Genomic DNA, 24,517 nt, shown 5'->3' on the forward strand with positions numbered 1-24,517 from the left:
CTGTTATTATGAGATATGAGGTTGAAATCATATATATATATATGATTTCAACCTCATATCTCATAGTATAGTATAGTAGTATAGTATTAACCAAATTCCTGTTTACATTCAATTACAATTAATTTTGCAATTCCTATGCACCCGTCGACCATAAATTTATATTTTTTCATTTTATATTTTATATAGGCTACGTGGTATTTTTAAATGCATTACTCAATGAAATATTTGTTAAATCTTTTTATTGCATGAAAATGTATTTATGGTGTTGTTACTATGGCACACCAAAGACAACAGTTAGTGTTAATTTACTGTTAAAATGAAAATGATTTCAGCTGAATTTACTGTGTTGCCCTCTTTTTGATATTGGCCCATTTTACCTGAACATTGTGTCGTAGCTCAAGAGGGAACCTGCGGATCTCATAATTCCAAAACAATCGTACTTTTTTACATTTTTTTTTTTTAACAATTCAATATTTAAGAGACCTATGCCAATGTATAAAAAATATCATTACATCTCATGCATAGCTTATTTTGATGGTCCTATAAATCATTTACTAAAAAAGTCCACTCCATATTTCATCCATTTATATTCTGCACAATTTTTATGTCTTAGATTAATTTTTCCTCTTTTATTTGCATCATTTTCTTTTTTATACATATTTAATGTGCACTCTTGGAGGGAGCCTTGAAAGATTTCCATTGCCAACTACTGCTTCTCTGTAATCATTGTGCACATGAACAATAAAGAACTTGAAACTTGAAACACAAGTAAGGCCTATACTGCTTTTAATCTAATTGATGCATTATTATTATTATTTTAAACACTACATTTGCCTCTATTGTAACAGAGGTGATTACATTTAGCAATAAATAAAAAAATCATATAATATTTGAATAAAACTCTCTGAGAGTATTGTGCAACATTTAAGTTGAGGTTAAGGAGCTGTCCATTCAGCACCACCAGGAGCCTCGGATGACCCCTTTGGGAAAGATCATGACAACATGAACTGCTGATGATCATCCGACAAGGAATAGATGTACTGGGAGGTAATATAGTTATCATGAAGCAGATGTCGGTTTGAATAAAAATCTGCAGTTTTGATTGAAGCATTTGGTGGCAGCACGTCTGTTAAGCAGGCGGACATACGTAGAGAGAGAAGACTTCCAGTCAGTGACGCCGAGCTGCACAACAACAAGCCTCTCCTTCAGCTGCCTTTTATCCTCAATTTGTATCCGTGCGAACTGCAATTTCTTGTGCACACTGCAAGAGAAACTGTGCGTCCTCCAGGCTCAGCGATCCATCATGAACTCTGCAAGGTATTTATTATTTTCAGCCTTTAATTGTTATGCATCTCCAGAATATGATGCGCTCTAATACATAAGAATGCATGCATTGTAATCTCTCTCTGTGGAGGCTCTGATTAGCTCCAGTATGCTGATTCTGATTCTGCAGTGTGAATTTGTTTACAGTCCGAAAAAAATGCTCGAGCCACATTATGTTGTCAGGTGGTGGTGGTGGACGCAAATGCACGAGCATCCCTGCTGGTACACCGTATTGATCACACCGGGGAGGTGCGCATGCAGGCAGAAACGTGGGTTGTATTGTGACATTGTGTTGGACTATCTTGAGCATCATCAGGGCTGGGTGATGATTTCTCTGTCTGACTCAGGCAATATGACAGGGTGTCACCCTGCGAACAGTGTCGTTTCTCTTCCTTTTCTACAGCATTATTAGGTGATTATTGCTGTCAAATGCACCATGCACAGCCTCTTTTTTTATCCAATTTGGTAATGTGCATATATTGTGCTCTTTTTTAGAGAGAGATGCGGGCTTGTGTAGTTCTAACATTCATGGATCCATCTGTAGAGGATCCTAGAGGATAGAAAACCTGGTGCTATTTATAGGTGAAGTGCGGAGGGGTGCTAAGGATTGCTGTGTCAGATTCCCTCTCTCTCTCTCTCTCTCTCTTTCTCTGTTTGTCACTCTCCCTCTCTCGCTCTGTGTGTGTGTGCTCTGCATTTCCTTCTGTTTATACAAAATTAACACAAGAGATGAAATGGAATTTCATCCGAATTATCCAAAAAATGGTGCAGCTGCAGCATCAAAACAAAGGCATGCAGTGATGCACAGTTAATCCTGTTCTCTCTGCTTATCACAGGCTATATATGAAGTGCTATATTTGCATTCTGACCCTTTAATCTGCACACACACTAAATGTGCCCTGTCACCTATCTTCCTTCCTTCCCTTCTGCTTTTGTCTCTCTGTCCACATGTCTGCCTGGGTGGCAACGTGTTGAAGGAAGTAGCAGAGCAGGGTCTGTTCACACTTTTATCATTCGTGTCCACTCTCAGCAGGCACTGAGACGAGACAGAGATGCTGATGTCTGGGACGCTCCATCACCTCCTCCTCCTCATCTTGGCCGCTGGGACCTGTCTCTGTGTCTACGGCACCCCTGTCCACCTCCCAAACTTCACCCACACACAAAACTGTGATGGACAATGTGCCAGCTCAACGGTTGGGTCAAAGTCTGATCCCTCAGATACAGAACATGTGACTGGCCTGATACTGAATGTAGGTGCAGAAGGAGGGGCTGGCCCACATGGACGACCTGAGGGGATAGATGCAGTGACGCAGACGGGAAACGGGGACAGCCGCGATGGAAGATCTGGGCCGAGCGAGGCTGTCGGAGAGGAGGAGGCATGGAGCCAAAGGGAGAAGGTCGGGAGCTCATCCGAGATGGGAGACGCTGAAAGACAGTCGGAGGCGGCTTCGGTGCTGTCTGTTGGTCCAGAAGGTATAAAGGAGGACGCACCTGTTACCAGTGAGCCTGTGTTGAGTCCTACAGGTGGGAGGAAGCTGTTGGATGGATTTTCAGCCTCCTCCACGGCGCCGCCACAGCTGAGCATCCCAGCCAGGGAGGGCAAAGGTCAAGGTGAGGAGGAGCAAACAAAACCACCTGGTTATGGTGATGCTCTCCAGGATAAAGACCCAGAAACAAGCTCTACAGAACCTACAAATCCTGGAGAGCGGCTCCAGAAACTGACCTCCCACAGCTCCATCCCGCCCACGGTCTTTTTCTCCCCTCGGACCTCCACACATTCGTCCATTTGGGGCCACGATGGAACCATATCATCCCTCCCGGACCCCTTGCTGCCTGAAATTGGACCCAACATGATGCCCAGAGAGGACGGACCAGAAAGCCTGTGGACTGAGGCAGCAAGGCCCAGTGGAGGTAAGTCAGAAAGATTAGAAAAGCATGTTTTGGGGGGTAAAACTTTCTGTAATCCCTTTTTCCAACATGTCCAAACTTACAAAATCCCCTGCTGTGTGCTTTGCAGTCTTTGTCACCTTCCACAACAAGCTGTACTCTGAGGCTTGCTGGAGTTTGCAGGGTTTCAGGAGGCTTCATTAAAAAAGTGAGGCGGAAATGAAAACGACACGTCTAGTGGCAGAGATTGCCTTTGATGATTGGCAAAGAAAAGGCGCCCCGCTTTTCCACGCTCCACTTTGAACCCCAGCTGGGACCCGTGGCGGTCTAATTACTTTCTATTCCTGACTCGAGCCGGGAAAAAAGAAAGGAACACGATTGCTAGGAATGGGCTGGTGGCAGGGTGTGTTACACAAGTCTTTAGAGGATTCAACCTATCTATACACCCCCCCTCTCAAACCTCCTCTCTTCCTTCCCCACCCTTCACATTCCCCATCCAGACTATTGTAAAGAAACAGGCAGGTTATTATTCAGGGAGGCAGAAATGGATTAAAGGAGTCTGCCTGAGCCAATATGTGTTCCCGCCGTCCATTTGGGGATTGTCTGTTTGATGAAGCTTCCTCCCAACAGAAAGGAAGCTGACAAAAAAAAATTCCCAAAACAGCATTATGTAAAAGGATTGCGGCCTTTATAAGCATTTTTCAGCCTACTTTAGAAATGCTTTGGACTAAAGGAAATGCCTGAGAGATAGGCAGCGGCAGTGTCTCCACTGACAGCCCCCTCTGTGGTCGCCTCTTATCTAGAAAGAACTATTTTTCGAACAATCCTCCTTTCATTGTGTCTGAGCTGAACTCGGCTCTGAGAGGGTGCTTCTAATGAGAAAAGTGCACGTCTAAAGAGGTGCCACTTTCAAAAAGTTGCATTCTGTCATAAATACTTGAGTGCTGAATGCTGTTTCTGCTTTGCAATAGAAAATATTTTCAGCCGAGTTGCGTGTAAAGAAACTGCTCATTTATTTGCCCTAGTTTACTCACTGAAAACATCATTTTTCAGCCTTCAGTATTTCACATCCAAACAAGTTCACCCTTTCTAAATGAAATACCATCCTGATCCTCATCCTGTCTCATGTGCTACAGTGGACACCGTGGTCCCGCCGTCTCAGGATGAAGCCACCGAGGGTACCATGTCATCAGAGGCGCTGCCTCTCATCTTTGAGCCTTTTGAAGATGTCACACCAGAGGGGGCGGCGGCAGCGGTCACCCTGGTGCCCGGCAGCGCTCAGCCTCCCGTTGCCATGGCGACCGGAGGAATGCCTCAGTCAGAGGCGGACCTGGACCAGCTGGTCACCGTGGAGACAGACAGCGACGGCCCCTCGCAAGCCCCGCTGATGGGGCTGATACCAGACTGGACGTCACCTTGGCAGACGTCTGGCGGGGAGCTCCTGGAGCCGATGGGCTCTTCGGGTCCGTCTGTTTCACAGCGGCCAGCCGGGGCTGAGCTGGAGGATCAGTCTGAGAGAGGTGATGTGGCAGGACCAGAATGAATGAGTGAATCTTAATGTCAACATAATGCTCTGTGGAACAATTACTTAAAGCAGCAGTGGGTAGAAATGGAGCAATTATGATTAAAAAAAGTTATTTTTATAAAATGGTCACTATATCCCGACAGTAGTGCATGAGCCATCTGAAAAAAGTCATGTGCCTCTGTGTCCTAACAACGGCATCTGCAAGATTTCACAGACCGGAGGAAAACAACCAATCAGAGCCGAGCTGGAGCCTTGCCGTCTCTGAGCAGCTGTCAATCACTCGCAAACTCCGATCAAACGGTTAAACTAGGCAGCACTGATCAAATATAAGATCAATATTCTGTTACTGTAATGCCTATTGCTTTATTATCTCTCAGAACACTTGAGTTACAATATGCTGAAAGGTTATTATGGACTATTTGCCCTGTCTACTGCAGGTTTAAGTACCACGTATCTTTTTAGTTTATTCCCTCTAGGCAGCCACTGGTTGGTATTCGTGTCACTTCAGCATTAATGTGAACTTGTTGAGACTTGAAAGTCTAATTAGGCATCTTGTACTTGGAGACACATTATTACACTGCACTTGTGCACACAGTGAGTTAAAAACCTTTCTTGCTTTCTCCTCGGGCCGTGTAATTTGTAACGTGTAGGTGCTGGGAGGACACCGAACCTTGAAGAGAACTTGCCCACCGCCGGCCCCTACCTCTCATCCCTCCAGCATGCTATGACAACGGTAACCATGGCAACCCATCGGCCGGCGCACAGATCCAGATCAGGATTGGAGGAGATGGAGTCTGAGGGTAAGACGAGTTTTAACTGAAAAACATTTTCATTATCTTTTTTTTTTATTTTCAATCATATAAATGTGATCTTTTCTTGGCTGCTGAATGGGATCGTTTTAATTTGGTTTCCCCACAGAGGAGCAAGATGAGGATGAGGAGGATGAGAACTCTGAGGAATCGGTGGAGGATGAGAGCGAAGAGGACCTAACGGAAACACCTAAAGCATCCTCGAGGCAGCCTCCGTACAGCCTCATCCCTCCGCCTCCTGTCTGGGTTCAACGCAACCAGGGGCTGAGTATGACAACATATGGTTTATAAATGATCCTTTTATAAGCCCTGGAATTTAGCATACTGTATTTAATGCATACTGTATTTAAGTGACCAGAAACATTTAAACTACCACTATATAGAGAGAAATGGTGCTACATCTGTGGCTCTTTTCTTCCAGTGAGAAGCTGGGTCGAGCTGATCAGAGAAAAGGTAAGACTGCCCCCTGCTGCCCCGAAAAAGTCTTGGTTGTCCATCACAAAATGTTGCTCCCTTACTAAATAGTGTTATGGATAAAGCTGGTTATATTCTCTATTTCTTTAGTCTTATCTGTTAGGCTGCGTAGATCATCTTTCTTCATCCAGGCAAATTAACCACCACTGTTTTTGAGAATTTGGAGTATGACAAAGATTACCTGGATTAGACTTGTTTGTTCCGTTTTGACAGGGCCGGTTTAAGGCATAGGCCATATAGGCGGTCGCCTAGGACGCCACCTTCTGGGGGGCTCTGGTTATTATTTTTTTTAAATGCTGGTGGGCACCCTTCCTTATTTTCTGCATTGAGGTTACAAATGAACAAAGAAAGAAAGAAATACACTTTTCAGCCCTGTAACTCTCTTTCTCTCACTTTGTCATCTGCCCGGCCGCACTTATTTGTAAATAAAAGTGTAAATTGTAGTGAAAATGACTGAACACTTAAAAGCCAACAATATCAGGGACCAATTGTACATTTATATTACAATCAATAGAGTTATTTATGAAAATCTTAATTGTTGTCTTAAAACCATTGTGATGTCTGATGTGTGTTGCAGTTTACGGGGCTAGGGTTAGGGTTCTGGGGGGGTTGAACCCTAACCCTAGAGCGGTGGGTGGGGGGCTCCAAATCCGAAATTCGCCTATAAGGCACCAAAATGGCTAGAACCGGCCCTGCGTTTTGACCTCTCTGTTTGACCTCAACCACGCCAGGCGGGTTACGTGTCTGGGATGTTGGCCCCCGTGGGCATCGGCATCACCGGGGCCCTGCTAATCGTCGGCGCCCTCTACAGCATCCGGATGATTCACCGCAAGAGAAGGAACAGCTTCAAACACCAGAGGAGGAAGGTCAGGCAGCCAGAGGTCAATACCCCACTTGGATTTATCACTTAATACTTATTTCACTTGTTATCGAGGATCAATCTTGTGATTAAGTATTACGTTTTATTCTTCCTCCCCCAGCAACCTCGAGAGCCCGGGACCAGCCGCCAGGATCAGGCCATGCTGCTGGCCGACAGCTCTGAGGATGAGTTCTGATGAGAACTCCTTTCGTCGGTGACCGATGATGGCTGACGCTCCTGTAAAAGGGGGCTCGGCAAACACCCCCATTGCCATGACTACCGCATCTCCAATCACCCCGGGCTGTTTGGCTATGACTCATCTGATCCACAGTGTGACTGAGTTGCCTATAGGGCACAATTTGCACAGGCTGCACAAAGGTCAGCTTTGTATACCCCCCCCCCCTCCCCTTACTAAAAGTACCAATGTGAGCACTTTTCTGAATGTTGTCAGGTGATGTTGACACTAATGGCTTGGCAGGGCTGGCGTCACTTTGACATCAAAAATATGATATTGCTGCTCGTAAAAAGCAGGGTATTAGCAGGATGACAGGGTTGCTGGTAAATTGTTGAGTTGAGGGGGAAAGTGTCGACCAGCGGGTTTTCTGTCAAGTAATAAAAAAAGGGCTGTAGAGAGTAACATTACATAAACGATGTAAATATATGTACTGTATATGTAGCTGACTTGTGGTCAGTCGTTTTAGTGTAAATACAGTTTTATTTCTTGCTACACATCTAGGATATTTAAAGGAATTGTTCAACATTTTGGGAAATATTTGCTTTCTTGACGGGAGTTAGATAAGATCGACTCTCAGATAAAAATGTGGTATCTATCGTCTCATCTAACTCTCGGCAAGAAAACGAATAAGCGTTTCTCAAAACGCTGAACTATTTCCTTGAAGCAAGATTTCCACACATTTCAGAAACCAGTGGAGGAAAAAGTACTCAGAACTTTTACTTAAGTAAAACTACCAATACCATGATGTATAAGTATTCCATTACAAGTAAAATTCATTTAAAATCTTATTTAAGTAAAAGTACAGAAGTATTATAATCAAAATGTACTTAAAGTATCAAAAGTAAAAGTACTTATTTTGCAAATTATATATTATTATATTTATATAATTTTATATATTATATCAGTAGTTTAGTTCAGTGGTTCCCAACGATGAGGTCAGACTCCACAGGGTCACAAAATAAATCTGAGGGGTCATGAGATGATTAATCGGGTAGAAAACAGAAAACAAAAATTTCTATTAATATTTTGGACTCTTCTTTAATCTTTGATTTTTATTGAAATGTTGGATTCAAACAGTTATTTAAAGGAACATATTTGGAAAAAGTCAGGGGGGCAAACTAGAGAGCAGCCACTGGTTTAATTTTTAACAAATGTATTTTATAAACTGATCATATGTTTTTTTTTTGTAACTATATCTGTCAGATAAATGCAGTGGAATAAAACGTACAATATTTCCCCCTGAAATGTAGTGGAGTAGAAGTATAAAGTAGCACACAATGGAAATACCCAAGTACAGTACACATACCTCAAAGTTGTACTTAAGTACAGTACTTGAGTAAAAGTACTTAGTTACTTTCCACCACTGTCAGAAACCTTCACATACAATTCATTTGAATTAACGCTTTGTTTAAATGTGAATTTTGTGGAAATGTAAATGTTTTATTCAAAGGCATTTGTTCATTAAATTTACTGTGAGACGCACATACAAAATAATCCTACAAAAGTATGTAGCATAAAACAGATTTTGATGTACAATATAACTCTGATATGAATTCATTGTTTTGCCACACATTTTTTAAAGTGCGTGACTATTAAGTCTATTCATACACGTTGCAGAGACTTCGTTCTAATGAATGAAGCGTTTCTGTTGGCTGGAAAAGCACAACATTGAAGACTCTGGGGCCAGAAGTTCATGTTTTCACAAGAGATTTTTTTTTAACCAGCTCATTTTTGCACAATAGTGGCTTTTGTGTGTTAATCTGGTTCAGACAAGGACCATATAAATATAAAGGAGACGTTTTGGCCAACAGAGATGGGAGATACAATGATCTATGTTGTCTAATCAAGTCCTTGCGTTTTGAGAAAAATTAAGAGGAATCACTTAATAAAACCTCTCTGTTGTAGTTCAGACAAAAAAGACGGAAGAAGTATTTGAACACTTCTCAGTTGAGTCATGTTTGTAACACCAAAAGTCTCGTCTTTTGTTCAAAGGAAACATATTTTCTGTAACTTCATGAGCCATCTGATATGCTTCATGTACAACCGCCTGTTTATATGCAATAATGCTGTTTTAGGGTTAAGTGTGATGTAAAATAGTGGACACTTTTTTTGTCTCTTCATGTAGATACTAAACATGTGATCAAATAAACAACTCTTTTAGATGTCTGATTGTGACTCTTTCTTATAAACACAGCTTACGAATGTGAATGATTTTAAATGAGAACCACTCCAGACAGCAGACAAGATAAACCCAGTTTACAGCATTAAAAAAATCAAATAATTTATTTCTGTGTTCTTTTTCCACATTAAATAAAAGCTATCGGACATTTCCAGATCAAAATCAAGAGAGGGGACGGGGAATAGGAACAGGGGGAACAGAAATCTGACATGCAAAAAACACCTTTTGCTCTCCCCCTTTTGCACACTTGGTGGATGGCGGTGGCAGCGGCGGAGGCGGTGCAGGCCGCCCCCAGGAAGCCCCTGTGGTTGGTTGGTTGAAGGGGACCACAGCTTTTTGTGGTGCAGCATGACAGCCAAGTTGTTCATCTGACCCGCAAACTGGTTTTCTGAGGGGGAATTTATAATTATAACACTAGAAATGTAGGATGGCAGATGTCGCCCCCAGGTGAGGACAGAGAAGTCGGGGGTTGTTGATTGTTAGAATACCTGGATAGCACAGCGGACGCCCAGGAGGAGGAGGAGGAGAGAAAAAAACTGCCTCCGACATCTGTGAACACTGAACTGGCATTGTCAAGTCAAAACGTATTCCAAATGCATTGTCAGAGAGAGCCGGGTAAAACTACGCAACACCACAGGCCATGGCTACAAATTGATATTGATGACGAAGCCCTTCAGTCTGTGATCATGAGCTAAACGGAGCCCTTTGGCTCTGTGTGACAGGCTGTAATGCCCATATGGAACTGCCAGAGTTTCACAGGAGTAAAACCAAAAAAAAGAAAGATAACAGACACGTTTCCTTCAAAAATCTGAAACACCTCCTCGTACTGACAGCTGGTTTTGAAAGACAGGTTCAAATTGTGAGGTGTCGCCTATCCTGTCCTTTCATCCGTCAGTAGTCACTGTATAAAAGAAGAAAAGGTCCGGACAGTGAGGGGGGGGGGGGGGGGGGGGGGGGAAACAAGTGTCCCACGCAGGGACAGAAACCTCCAAAATAAACCAGGAAGAGTTTACACGGGGCTGATGATTGAAATTTAAAGTGTCAGATGAGCGGTAAAAGTAATAGTTGGTGTTCTAGAGCGTTTTCGTTATGCCCACTATGAATCGCTCGGAATTCTCATCTCACCTCTGGATGGGCTAAAGTAGCACAGAAATTCAAAAATAAAAATCCAATCTGATAAATCAACCCAAACCGCCCCCCTTCCAAACAGGTGATTCACAAAGAAACATGCTCTCAATATATCCGAGGAATAGAACAACACTCGTATACAAATCTGAAAAAAAAGAAAAGAAGAAAAATAGGTCATCTGATCCATTGTTCCAAACGCACACAAACATACATACATACACACACACACACATACACACATACACACATACACAGGCTGTTATGAGGGTGGCAACTCTGTAAACATCTACTCTCTCTTTCAGTCCTGGGCTCCGGGGGTGAAATGTCTCAGCTGGACTGCTGAGAGGGGGAATAAACCCAAAATATGAACTGTAGTGTCAATCATGGAGACGAGCTCATCAGTCCTTAAATCATTAAAACTACCATGAATGCTTGCTTGCAGACTTGTGTAGTCAGTATTTTGTAGCAGATTTTACTCCGATTGGGCCACGTGGCAGTGTCGTGCAGTGCTTTCTACTCTGAATATTGTCGGCAGGATAAAAGCACGCGGATGTCCAATTGCATAAGTTGACTTAAAGGAGCAATATGCAGTACTGACAGCTAGCGTTTTAAAATGGGTACTGCAGTCCAAATTCAAAACATTGGATCCGTGACCCCGTCCTCTCCTCTAGTGTGATAGCAGTTAGCATGTGTTAGCATTACGGTGTTAGCCTCTGGCCACCAGTAGGGAAGTCACAGTGAGGAAATGTGCCCACCGGTTAATAAACTTGTGACAACACCAGTGTTACAAATTATTACGGGCAAGTAATGTAATCGATGTAGGCCCGACCACCGCGTACCATCGACTACCGCGGCAAGCCTAGCCACCAGCAGTAGTCGGGATCACTTTACCGGCTATGTGTCCCAAATACTTGCTGCCTTGATAACCCAGCTGCACACGAACCACAGAGATGTGCCGAGGCTTTTCAGATCGGTAAAATCTAAAGTTATCTCTAATGATCGGTTTGCTTGAGTTGCTAGGTTCCATGGCTGCAGAAGGCTGTGTTTACATGCCAATTTGTTTCATTTGTGGCAACGAGGTGTTGAAATGGGCAGTGGACGGGACCACAACGGCCAAAGCACGTTTCGGACCAGAATGGAGATTTCAAAAGGAGAACATATTGGCTGTAGCATTGTTGTCGGAGAAACCAAATTTGAATTCAGCATGTTTCCTTAATCTCTGATGAAATGTCATGGTCATTTTTTTATTTATTACAGTAAATATATTACATATTGGTCCTTTAAAAAGTCCTAAAAAAACAACCTGTGATGTAGGTTGCTTTCCAATTTGAAAGATCAAAACTGATTTAGGGTTTATCCTCCCCTCAACCATCAACCAAACTGTCTCCTGCCTGTTCTATCACATTGAGCACTAACTGAAATCCTGGAAAGCTAAAAAAAAAAAAAAAAAAGTGTGTGATTTGTTCCTTTCTGTTGTCCTCATTAGGCTGGAACAAAACACAGCACCTCAAAGGCTATGATTTTCCTGTGCGGGGCCTCTGAAAGTAGAGAAATAAAAGTCTAACAGATCCACGCCATTGTCAAAATAACATGACACACACATTCATACGTACACATACACACTGCAGCAATTTCCAAAGAAGTTCATCTGACCTTTGTTCATATTACTTTAAAAAAAGAAAAGAAAAAGCAGTTGAAGCAAAACTTTTTTCGCCATAATTAGTGTGGATTGGAACGCCCGGGTGCATCTATGTGACGCGTTCCACGTTGGAGATCTTAAAATGTTAGCGAGGTTGGATGTGCATCGAGTTAGGAGGGCACCTGGGAAGTGCATTGTGGACTCAGCCGCTTACGAGCAGCATACAGGTGTATATTAGACAATCTAAACAAAGCGAACAAAAAAGAATAAAATATAATCTGCTAAGAATACTTGTCTATTTTCCTTTTTTTATCAAGAGATAAACACACGCACACAGCATACTCAAACAGGATTCCAGCATTTGTAACACTTCGCTTCCGGCCTGGTGCCGACGAGCGCGGACCGGAAGCGGGCCGAGGCTGCAGCGTGACGCCCGTTTAGCGGGCGCGTCGCTGCAGTCGCGGCTGAGAGTGCTGATGGTTTGAGTGGCACTTGCAATGAGGAGAAATAATCTTAAAAAGGAGTAAACTGAGACGGCTAGGACACATTTGACCGCACCATCATTGGCAAGGAGTCTCTTTAAAAGACTCTCCTTTTTGGGGGATTTTGCAGCGGCTGGCAGTGCATTCGGGGAAAACATCTGCAAAAATAGGAAGAATTGAACTCCTCACCCATACTGTCAGGGTTTGATGATAAGAGATTTAGTGAAGGTGAAGGACAGTGAAGCAAAAAAGACGGCAGATCCACCAGTTTGAGGTGCTAATGGAGAGATTTGTTTCGATCAACTGCTCTGCACCGACATGCTTACACCAAAACACAGGAAGGGGTTCGGAGGGTTAGCCTCAGACTGGGTTAATCAGCACACACACACACACACACACACACACTCTTCACACTTTTCCCCGCACTCACATTAAAAATAAATGCATGCATATCTTTACAGGCTTCAGTCCTGGAGGCTGAGGCAGGTGATGGAAACAGCAGCTGCTGCTGCGTCCACCGGACAGGATGGGAAACAAAAACGACAGTACGCACAATTCCTCACACAGTCACACGTTCGCTTGCTCACAGTGTATCCAACCACGCCACGTACACATGCACACGAAAATAAGCCAAACACTCAAAAAAAACATGAGGCAGTACAAACACACAGTCATACTATAGCTTTTTCCGTCCCCCGTCCAACTCACAAGGTTAAAAAAGAAACACAAAAATATTTTCTTCCCAGTCTGTTTTGAGCGCCCCGCTTCCTTGTTTCACGTGTTGTTGTTTTCTTTAAGTCTGTTTTTGTCCCGTGTTCTGCAGGAGGATTTTGCTGTGGTGCCATGTCCTCTGGGGTTTCAGACGCACGTCCTCACTTTGAGCTGCCTCGCACCTCCGCGCCCCGGTTCGATGCGGCATCAGAGCTCGAAGGTCAAAAAAGGTCATCTAGTCCCCAGTCAAGGTCATCCCAGAGACCACCCTCGCTCGCCCCCCTCCTCGTCACAGAAAGTATCAGGGGCCCCTTCATGAGAACATCGGGTGGGATGTCAGTCCGTTTCTGCCTAAACAACAGTTGTTCAGAGGTCGAGGACAAAAAGAGGGTGTGTTTGCGTGTCTATGCATACCTATGTGCATACTCCTTATGTTTGTGTGTGTGTGTGTGTGTGAGTGTGTATATAAGAGTGAAATGACCAGGGCAGAGCTGAGGCTGTGAAGCCGATAGCGTACGAGGTGAACAGCACCCGCTGTCCCGTCTTTCCCCGTCCCCTCTTCTTTCCTCTAGCGGAGCCACAGTTTGAGCCGCAGCGCGTCCACTCCGTTCAGGTAGTATCTGAACAGCCGCTTGTCTCTGACAAAACCCAAGTTCTCGTACAGCTTCAGGGCTGATTTGTTGGTGATTTCAGTCTCCAAAACAACCTGGGGACACACAGATGGCCATGTCAGTAGGGCTGTGGATTGGCAAGAATCTGACAATACGCATCATGATACAGAGGTTACGATTCAGTATAGCGCGATATATTGCAATACAGTAAGTGAGGATATACAGTGCTATTTTTTAAATCTAATTTTAGGAAACTGTCGTATTAAGAACACACCACCATACGCATAAAATCTCAGTAAAAAAGTTTAACAGTAGTTTTGAATGCTTAGCTTATTATTGGAAATTAGATTATTTGCTGTCATAGGATCAATATCAAATTATTCTCTGCTTGTTCAGTGCAGTGGCTAAGCTCTAGAGAGTTCGCCTCAGAAAAAACTCACAACTCTAAACCTGTCTTAGTTACAAGTTGTAACTTGGCAGCTAGCATGCTAGCCTCCAATACTTCCAAGAGTCAGCTGGGTTTAGCACATAGTTACAAAAAGTATGCAAAGCCAGTAAATTAGCTTTAAGGAAGAGACCTGACGTCTTAGATGCTATGTGTAATCTGCAGGGTCAGCTGTTGTTGGTCAAGAATAGCTTCAATGAGTAACCTAGCTGCTGATTACAGCACAATGTATAGTGTTCTTTATCTATGAAGTGGGGTTTTATGAGGTACTTATCCATAGTCAGTGTGTTACCTACAACACGCCCCGAGTTTTGAGAGACAGACAGGAGTTACCGCACGGGAGCAAAGCAATGTAATGCTGTGGACGGGGCCGGCAGCAAAACAGATTTTAGCTACGTAAAAGAAAGGCTCTCCTAAAAAAATAAACCTCGGTTGAAATGTACGTACAAAGGGGCTGTATGCTATACAGTCCATGTTTCTGATGGAGAACTGAAGCAGTTTTCTATGCTCTCGCCAAAGCCACCAGTAATTTTACCTCTGAGAACATGGGTGTTGCTGGTCTACCGTATCGTTAGTTAGTTTGTATTATTGTGTGACTTTGGTGACTTTGAAATAACCAAAGTCAAACAAAAACACACAAACAAACTAACTGATCGAGGCAGCAGTAGACTAGCAGCTCCTGTGTTCTGCGAGGTGAAATTACAGGTTTTACAACGGCTTCAGTTCCCCGTCGGAAACAGCTGTCTTATGGCAAAGTAAAGTGGTGAAAATACTCTAAATGTAGCGTACACTTAAACTGATATAGATTTTTTTAGGTGAGCATTTCTTTTAGGTGCTAAAATACATTTTGCTGCCGGCCCCGCCCACAGAAGTACATTGCTTTGCTTCTGTGTCGGTATTCCTGCCCATTTCTCCAAACTGGGGGCGTTTCGACCTTCATCTACTGTAGGTATGCACTGACTATGGATAAGTACCTCAATACAACCCCACTTTAAAAAATCCAAACTATCCCTCTAAGTTAATATTTAGTGGGGACAATAAAATGAATGGCAGTGTAAAAAATAATCTAATGACATTGGCTGTGATTCAATACTGTGCAGTGATAAAACATGATAATATCTAAGAAGGGTTGACTATTTTTCATAAATAATGTGCACTTTGCTAACCACCATTCCACAAACCATACAAAAGTTCCTCTCTTCCTAGCACCTATTCATTTCCATTCATTGCACTACTACGGTGGCCTTCAGTAACATGTTTTTGTCAAAGATATGTTATCACATAGTAATGCAGTTGCAAGAAGGGATAGTCAAGCCGTCTTTCTTGTTTGTGCTTTCTAGGAAGGTCTGATTATCAAGTTGTAAAATAAAATTTTACTGTCGACAGGCTTTGCATTTACAAGCAAAGCAATTGGGAAATTAAACTCTGAAGACAGACTGAATTTGGTTGTCCAGGATATTTGCCTAGCACCAACAAAGCCACAAACCAATGGGGCCTGGAAGGTTAAACAATCAGTCTTTAAAAAATGTATGGTATGCTTTGGACAATAGTTGGCAGTAGTGCGAGGTGATGCATTTAGTCGATGTTAAGGAAACCTGTATAACCACTAGTACCTGTATGCTTGCTTCAGCTGCCAGGAAACCAAGTTTATGGCTGTAGCAATAAGTGTAATTTTGCAATATTGCAATATTGACAAGCTAACCACAGGGGATGGCAAGCAGCCGCCACAACTGCCATGTTCACGTATTTTCGTTTTTAAATTTTTTGCAATGGGAGCGCCACATTTTTACACTATGCTACAAACGGCAGCAGCGTGATGAGGCACTGAGCGTCTATTCTGCGCTGAGCGCTGCACGTTTAGTATTTTTTTCTGGTCATTGAGAGTTGAAAAATGCTCAACTTTGGGTAAAACTCCACAATGACCAACCGCCACATCCTACATGTAGGCTACAAGTGCTGAAAAACAACAACAGTGGAGGAGAAATCAATATACATAGTCCATCCTCTCTCCCTACGTGCTTCAGCCTTCCCTTCATTCAGAGCAAGTACTCTACATTTTGCCGACATTTTGATATTGCGTATCATAAAAACCAGATGCAACCAAAGCACAGCTGACAAAAACGCTGCGCCTCATTGTCCTGCTGTGTTCCACATTTCACAATGAACATGTATTCAATTTGTTTTAAAACTGTCATCTTTCTCATATAAAAAGCAACAATATAACAAATCATAGCCTAACAATAAGGCTTATTTATACAGCACTAAAATCAGGATAAATAAAGTAATTTGCGGAAAAAAAAGTTGCAATAATACCTCATACCGCGCTGTTGAATCAACCATTATCATGTGGAGGAAATTCCTTCACCACGACAGCCCTACCCAAGTTAAAATGTTTTGTTGGGATCCATACAAAAAACTGTGTGCTGATGTTACAGTGTTTGCGGCTGCTTGATTGATGAAAAAATAAATTTCTATAAAAGGGTGTACTCTTGATACGCTTGTGTGGACACAATCACACCAACAGAAAAATTATTTCTGTTTCATCATCAGTCCTTTGGTTTCAGTCAACAAAGAGATCGGAGAAAGTTTAATACGGGATCTCATTTCCACCTCAAACACCTGCCATTTCTGGAGCTTTCAAAAACTACTTTGTGTATGCGTGTTTGTGCAAGAAGCAGGTGAGTCAGTATGCGGCTATTCAGAGACAAGCAGAGCAAGTGGAATAGTCTGTAGAAGAGGGAAGATACTGAAAGGCTCGGAGTAGCTGACAATCAATCCAAGGTTACCAGCAAACTTAGATGAGTGAAGGACGGGGAGAGAAAACTGGTCCTTGAAATACTACCAGCCATTTTTTTCTTTTGGTTTGTGCTCACATAGAGGCTTTGGTGCTGGGCCAGCGCCAAACTAAAACCAAGAATCATCAGTCGTTCTCAATGTGTTGTTATTTTATGCATAAACTGTATTTTCCAGGGATTTAGGGTTTCTTTTTCAGTATAACCTGGTTTGGTAAATTATAGACTGTCCTCTTGTCTACTGCAACACTTTTACATTGTGAGTGAATACGCTGGCACACAGTTTATGAATGTGTCTGAATATGTCAGGCATAAAGGCCCAGACATACCAACCCGACATCAGAGAACTAGCAGCGACAAAGTCCACTAGTTGTGTCGCCTCACATCGCTTTTGTCTTGGTCAGAAAATTGTACGCTAAGACACCGCAAAGACTGCAGCCGACGGCCAACTACCACGTATGTTCTGTGCCTGCGTGAGATGAAATAACTCTCCACACCAGTAGGTCGCGGTAGTCTGTATTTGTCATTCAAAAAGGGAAACGGGAATACCAAGGAAGGCGAATATGCAAGCCGTTGTTATGATACGTATACGAAACAAAGCAGCGTTTGCCGACCATTTTCTCACTTCATTCCAGATGGGCATGTCGTTGTGAAAATATCAGTGTATTGGAATGATCAGATGAGATGAAGATGAAAAATGAGAAGAGCCTTCTGTGTTTTTCCTCTCGACTTTACTTTGTTTGCTTGCTTTCCTCACGTCCGTTTCATGCACTGATTCGTTTAAGCTGAGCCATCAATCAGTTATCTCTCTCACTGACGAGCTCCGCCGGCAATTCAACATGCTGAATCGGCCGAAAAAACTCTGACACGGGCAGACTAGAGCTGACGGACGCTCACCGACGGGCCCAAATTGTACGACAGCCGACCGTCGGCTTGGTGTGTCAGGGCCTTAAAGCCTATGCATGCTTGCACGAATCCATAAGTGTGTTTCAGGCTTTCTCAAAAACTTCAATATTCTCTGGATGTACTAAAGCATGTTTTGAAAAAGGATCTATGGTCTATGTATCTTACCTCGTCACAGTCACCCTCCACCATGGCATAGATGGCCTTCTTCACAAGATTAGTACCTGAAACAGTCGAAGAATAGACGGAGTCTAAGTCAGTGATGGCACGCAAATAAACAAAACACAAACTTTTAATAAAATAACACTTGACTTTTCATTTTTCTGGCTTGATAGCATAAGAAAGGCAAATAATGTCACTTAAAGGTTAAAGTATAGTGTTACACATCAACTCGGAGTGTATAACTTATCTAAATACTGCATTTGCATAAAGAGATTTGGTTGTCAAAGAAAATACACCAAGACGCTGTTGCACAACTTGGTCTCAGCTCCATATTGTGAAAGGACAGACTATTGTGTTTATTCTGTATGTGGCATGCAGAGTCCAGATCTCACCGATGCTTTTCCTTCTGTGTTTCGAGTCCACGGCCAGCATGGCGATGTAGCCACGACGGAACATCTTCTTGTGCATGTCGAGCTTACATACAATGGCTCCGACACACTCTTGCTCCACCATGGCCTGTGACAGACACACACACAACAGTTAATGTCTACTGGGGTGGTCGCTGAAAGCCAAGCAACAGTTCCTCTACAGTTCCTGTCACTGTGCCAGTTCTGCTGGCTCTCTGAGCTGACCTCTGACCTTTATTTCATGTCACTTCCTCTTATGTTACATGCGTCGTTCCAGACAAACTGGAACTGGGAAGTTTAAGTCCTTGAAGCTCAGAGGATAAACAAAGAAAGGACAGGGTTTGTCAAAGTAGAAAATCCTGACTGGACACTGTAGGTGGAAGAGGAAACGCCTACTTACAGCACATTATTTCTCTCAAAGAAAACTGCTAAGTAAGGGTTTTTAAACCGTTGCTTGCTCCGAAATTCCTGTTCATATGGCTGGAGAAATGTATGTGTGTGTGTGTAAATACTTCCCCCCTTACACCTAATTTGTTGTTGTCTTGTGATTGTGCTATCTCTCTATCTATCTATCTATCTATCTATCTATAGACCCTTAAGGGCTAGTGTCATGTCAGTTCAACTTTTCTTGATTTGACAGCTATTAATTCAGACTGAAATCCCAAAAAAAAACAAGGATCAAAGCATTGTGATAGAAAAGTGGGTGTTGTAGCTGCCAACAGATATGATACATGTTCTGCCAGGGACACATTTACATATGTGTGATTAAGCTGTTTGCCGGGAGCAAAACAGATTTTAGCTACGTAAAAGAAAGGCCCACCTAAAAAAATCAATATCACTTTAAATGTACGTAAAAAGGGGCTGTATGTTATACAGTCCATGTTTCTGATGGGGAACTGAAGCAGTTATCTATGCTCTCGCCAAAGCCACCAGACTCCATTGAAAAAAAAACCCAGCAATTTTACCTCTGAGAACATGGGTGTTGCTGGTCTACCGTATCGTTAGTTAGTTTGTATTATTGTGTGACTTTGGTGAATTTGAAATAACCAAAGTCAAATAATAACACACAAACAAACTAACTGATCGAGGCAGCAGTACACTAGCAACTCCTGTGTCCTGCGAGGTGAGATTACAGTTGTTGTTTTTTTTCCAATGGAGTCTGGTGACTCTGGCGAGAGCATAGTTGGATACAACGGCTTCAGTTCCCCGTCGGAAACAGCTGTCTTATGGCAAAGTAAAGTGGTGAAAATACTCTAAATGTAGCGTACACTTAAACTGATATAGATTTTTTTTTAGGTGAGCATTTCTTTTAGGTGGCTAAAATACGTTTTGCTTCCGGCCCCGTCCACAGAAGTACATTGCTTTGCTTCTGTGTCGATATTCCTGCCCATTTCTCCAAACTGGGGGCGTGCCGACCGCCATCTACTGTAGGTAACGCATTGATGAATTGCCTTGTGATTGTACCATCTACCTATCTATCTATCTATCTATCTAAAGACCCTTAAGGGATAGTGTCACGTCAGTTCAACTTTTATTGATTTGACAGCTATTAATTCAGACTGAAATCCATAAAACAAGCAAGGATCAAAGCCTTGTGTGATAGAAAAGTGGGTGTTGTACTGCAGCTGCCAACAGATACAATAAATGCGCTGCCAGGGACACATTTACATATGTGTGTGATTAAGCTGTGTGTGTATATCAGCAGGTTGGCAGCCTTTGAGACACACTGACAGGTGATAGAGAGCTATGATCATGCAGACACGCCCAGCCCCAATAATGCTATGGGTAACCACAGTTCTGTAGGCTAAGACTAGGAGGGTAGCTAAAACTTTATTTAGAACAAAGTTAATGTGTATATATATGTAAATACTTCCCCCTTACACCTAATTTGTTGTTGTTGGCGCTTGTTACAATGTGCGAAGTATGGGTACAAGTAGGTTGAGTGATGTCTTCTGTGATTGTGTTTTTTTTTTTTTTATGAAAGCTATGATCATGCAGACACACCCAGCCCCAATAACACTAAGGGTATCCACAGTCCATAGGCTATATGACTAGGAGGGTTAGTGAGTGAATACATGTATTAATGAGTGAATGCATGTATTAATGAGTGAATGCATGTATTAATGAGTGAATACATGTTATTAATGAGTGAATGCATGTGATTAATGAGTGAATACATGTGATTAATGAGTGAATGCATGTGATTAATGAGTGAATACATGTTATTAATGAGTGAATACATGTGATTAATGAGTGAATACATGTGATTAATGAGTGAATACATGTATTAATGAGTGAATACATGTTATTAATGAGTGAATACATGTATTAATGAGTGAATACATGTATTAATGAGTGAATACATGTGATTAATGAGTGAATACATGTGATTAATGAGTGAATACATGTGATTAATGAGTGAATACATGTATTAATGAGTGAATACATGTGATTAATGAGTGAATACATGTGATTAATGAGTGAATACATGTGATTAATGAGTGAATACATGTGATTAATGAGTGAATACATGTGATTAATGAGTGAATACATGTGATTAATGAGTGAATACATGTGATTAATGAGTGAATACATGTATTAATGAGTGAATACATGTTATTAATGAGTGAATACATGTGATTAATGAGTGAATACATGTGATTAATGAGTGAATACATGTGATTAATGAGTGAATACATGTGATTAATGAGTGAATGCATGTGATTAATGAGTGAATACATGTATTAATGAGTGAATGCATGTTATTAATGAGTGAATACATGTGATTAATGAGTGAATACATGTGATTAATGAGTGAATGCATGTGATTAATGAGTGAATACATGTATTAATGAGTGAATGCATGTTATTAATGAGTGAATACATGTTATTAATGAGTGAATACATGTGATTAATGAGTGAATACATGTTATTAATGAGTGAATACATGTATTAATGAGTGAATACATGTGATTAATGAGTGAATACATGTTATTAATGAGTGAATACATGTATTAATGAGTGAATACATGTGATTAATGAGTGAATACATGTTATTTTCTTCACATTGAGGGTGGTTTTCAGTGTCACATACTCACCAGAAAGCAGAGCTGCGGCCAGTTGTGGATGAAGTACCTGTAGGTGTAAATTGAATAAGGCTCAGACAAGTCCTTGGTGATCAGTCTCATGATCCACGGCATCTGCAGCTCGGACTCGTAGCGGACGTAGCGGATACCGTGGCTGTCCTCCTCTTTACCGGGAGAGGAGCCGCTCAGGTCGAGCCGGGCGAGCTGCGCGGCCGGCGGCTGAGAGTCCTCCTCCTCACCGGGCCCGGTGTCCGGTGGCTCCGTGAGGTGGTCAAACTCCTCTTTCACGTCGTCGTCGTCGTCGTCTCCGGGGGGATTGTAACTATGGTGATGGGCCGCCTCAGCTCGTGTGAACCCCGGCATCCCGTTCATGTTCAGAGAGTGACGGCCGTTTTTGGAGAAGGCGCTGTGGCCTTCATGTTGGCAGTGAGCCTCCTCGTTGCTGCCGCTGCTGCTGCTGCTGCCGCTGCTGCTGCTGCTGTCACAGCTCTCCACCGACTGTCTAGGGTTGTCAGGCCGGTTCTCAGCGTCCTCTGCGGAGCTCGCCAAGCCGTTGAGCTGCTGCTGTTCTCGGGCTTGCACTTTCAGATGCAGCGCCGCCGGGCTAACTCTCGCTAGCATGTCTTTCTGCTTCTTATTAACCGACTTATTCAGCTCGCTCACCGGCTCCGACGCTTTCCCCAGTACGCAGTCCTCTCCGTGGTGGCAGCAGGGCGGGTCTCCGGTTCCCCGCGCCGGCTCCGCGCCTCCAGCAGCCCCGGGGAAAGGAGCACTCTCCGCCGGGGAGGATTCAGCAGGCAGTGCGCTACTAGGCCCAGGCGGCACTGTGGCCATCCCACCGCATTAAAAGGAGGAGATTCACGCCGGGAAAACTGTTCAACACAAGCTCATAGACAAGGAGAAGGCGGGTATTCAATCAATATATGAGTTAGTGGAGTGAATATGGCATAAATGAGAGGATATTAGAGGTGAAGACGGATCCGCTGGCGACGCTGGTCGCTGCTTTCTCCTCGATCTCCCTGCTGCCGGAAAGTGCTGTCGCAGCAAACGCCATTGCAACAGCAGACAGAGACGTTTTACGACAGTGGTGTAACGCATGACAGATGCAGGTTTTTTTGGGGTTTTTTTAGACATCCAATTAGCTTCTGCAATGTGTTTACCAATTCTTTCAAAGTTTTTTTTTTTTTTTAATTAATTGTCAATAATCAATAGAACACTCACTATACAGGGAAAGTTAATTTTAGTTTTTCTGAACAACACATCAATCAATCATACCTGACAACAACATACAAACAGACAGCCACAGCTGGCCACAGCTGGCCACAAAGGACCTAACTGATTCTTAATCATGGATACATAAAATTCAAATTGTAGAGAATACAACACAGGGAGAGTATCCACAAATAAGTCATGAAATAATAATAAGAAGAAGAGAAAATAAAAAAAGTAAAAAATATATATATATATATTTATATATATATATATATACATACATACCTACATACACACACACATACACATATATACACGTACACACATATACATATACACACATACATATATATACATATATATGCATACACATACACATACACATACAAATACACATATACATACATACATACATACACATATACATGTGCTTACCATTTAAATAATGTAAGTTCTCATTTAGTTTTATCAGCATTTTCACTCTATTGTATTAACAGAACATATGAAGCAAGAATGTTAATACAATCTCTAGATGGATAGAAGAAAAACACACACAAGCAAGAACAAGCAAAATCACAAACAAATGTGTGGTCTATTTTTCTGTTCTGTTCAGGATTTTTATTCAGCAAAATGATTAAATTGATGACAAAAGGAGATTATTTCAGTTCAGTTGAAAGATATTTTTGGGGCAGAGACTCTCTTCTCATAGTTTGTTTCATTTTATAGCCTATCAGACCTACATATTATCAGGCTGTAGCCTACGCATTTGAATGTGTATTATACCCTGGGCTATGTTAGACCACTTTAAATTGTGAAATTGACAGGATTTAAGAAATAGTAGCCTACTGAAAGGTTCACAACCTTGTAAATTCAAGAGCTGTTGACTTGTCTACTTTCTTACCAGCAGAGGACGCCAAGTTGAGGTATTATTTTGATATATTATTTTTTCCCCCTTGTGCATCAACACTGTAGTTTCTCCAGTAGATGGAGCCAGTAGATAAATTCTGTTGGCCTTTCCTAACTGTGTGCTATAGTCTTCATCCTGGAAAGTAGGCCTACTTAGAAGTTTGCTTTGAGGTTTATGTGCTTATCTTGAGTAATACCCAAGTTGTGAGACTTACTTTCTCTCCACTTTCTGGAGGGGAATATTGTGCTTTTCACTTAACAATTTACTGTATCTGACAAATGTACCTATGAGTTATTTGCAGATTGAGGTATAACAGAGGCCACAATAGTCATGACATTAAAAACCCTGCTAAGCATTTTCCTGATGATTTCAGCACAAAAGAGTGAGTGAACAGAGACAACTGCACTCAAAGTGTAAACAAGATTTCTGACAAAATCCCTGTAATCCACATTTCTTTGTCCACAGCACTGCAAGCATTTTATTTTGAAGCAACCGAAAACAACAAAAAACAAATGTACATGCATGTTTTAAAATCTTTAATTCCGACAGGCACATACTCGCTCAGTACGTGCGGTGTGGTTTTGACCTTGGATGAGGGACTGAGTGAACAACAGAGAGCAGCGATGGATTCTGGGAAGGAGGAATCCCCGCGTCCAACTGCAAGTCCTCAAGTCTCCAGCTGCCCTAAAAAAGCTTATAATCTCTCTGAAGTAAGAATGGATTTCCTACTGAAAGATCATT

The 24,517-nt window shown here is 42.4% G+C and overlaps 2 protein-coding genes across 4 annotated transcripts; one reads left to right on the forward strand and one right to left on the reverse strand.

The window, feature by feature from the left end:
* The first annotated feature begins 911 nt into the window (after positions 1–911).
* On the forward strand, positions 912–9,278 carry armh4 (armadillo like helical domain containing 4). Of its 3 annotated transcripts, none has more exons than XM_074614838.1 (8): positions 912–1,317; positions 2,301–3,234; positions 4,347–4,730; positions 5,386–5,535; positions 5,654–5,812; positions 5,966–5,997; positions 6,750–6,899; positions 6,999–9,278. In XM_074614838.1, exons 2-8 carry the CDS (start codon positions 2,376–2,378, stop codon positions 7,071–7,073), a joined length of 1,809 nt encoding a protein of 602 aa, XP_074470939.1. In that variant the 5' UTR covers positions 912–1,317; positions 2,301–2,375; the 3' UTR covers positions 7,074–9,278. The 3 variants fall into 3 exon arrangements, with proteins under 3 accessions (XP_074470939.1, XP_074470938.1, XP_074470940.1); XM_074614837.1 differs by having other exon boundaries at positions 2,354–3,234; XM_074614839.1 differs by having other exon boundaries at positions 2,357–3,234.
* Positions 9,279–9,367: 89 nt separating this feature from the next.
* On the reverse strand, positions 9,368–22,784 carry naa30 (N-alpha-acetyltransferase 30, NatC catalytic subunit). The gene is made up of 4 exons (XM_074614840.1): positions 21,670–22,784; positions 18,557–18,680; positions 18,171–18,226; positions 9,368–13,957 (listed from the first exon to the last, which is right to left on the reverse strand). Exons 1-4 carry the CDS (start codon positions 22,489–22,491, stop codon positions 13,820–13,822), a joined length of 1,140 nt encoding a protein of 379 aa, XP_074470941.1. The 5' UTR covers positions 22,492–22,784; the 3' UTR covers positions 9,368–13,819.
* Positions 22,785–24,517: the final 1,733 nt, after the last annotated feature.

The sequence above is a fragment of the Sebastes fasciatus genome, chromosome 18 (assembly GCF_043250625.1).
Source record: "Sebastes fasciatus isolate fSebFas1 chromosome 18, fSebFas1.pri, whole genome shotgun sequence".
In the NCBI taxonomy this organism is placed as follows: domain Eukaryota; kingdom Metazoa; phylum Chordata; class Actinopteri; order Perciformes; family Sebastidae; genus Sebastes; species Sebastes fasciatus.

Excerpts from the sequence above, each read along its gene's own strand:
- armh4 (XM_074614838.1), top strand. The coding sequence starts at position 2,376 with ATGCTGATGTCTGGGACGCTCCATCACCTCCTCCTCCTCATCTTGGCC. Across the intron at positions 5,813-5,965 it reads TCAACGCAACCAGGGGCTGA|TGAGAAGCTGGGTCGAGCTG; the intron begins GTATGACAACAT and ends CTTTTCTTCCAG. Across the intron at positions 5,998-6,749 it reads TCGAGCTGATCAGAGAAAAG|GCGGGTTACGTGTCTGGGAT; the intron begins GTAAGACTGCCC and ends CAACCACGCCAG.
- naa30 (XM_074614840.1), bottom strand. The coding sequence starts at position 22,491 with ATGGCCACAGTGCCGCCTGGGCCTAGTAGCGCACTGCCTGCTGAATCC. Across the intron at positions 18,227-18,556 it reads ACACAGAAGGAAAAGCATCG|GTACTAATCTTGTGAAGAAG; the intron begins GTGAGATCTGGA and ends CGACTGTTTCAG. Across the intron at positions 13,958-18,170 it reads TGGAGGGTGACTGTGACGAG|GTTGTTTTGGAGACTGAAAT; the intron begins GTAAGATACATA and ends GTGTGTCCCCAG.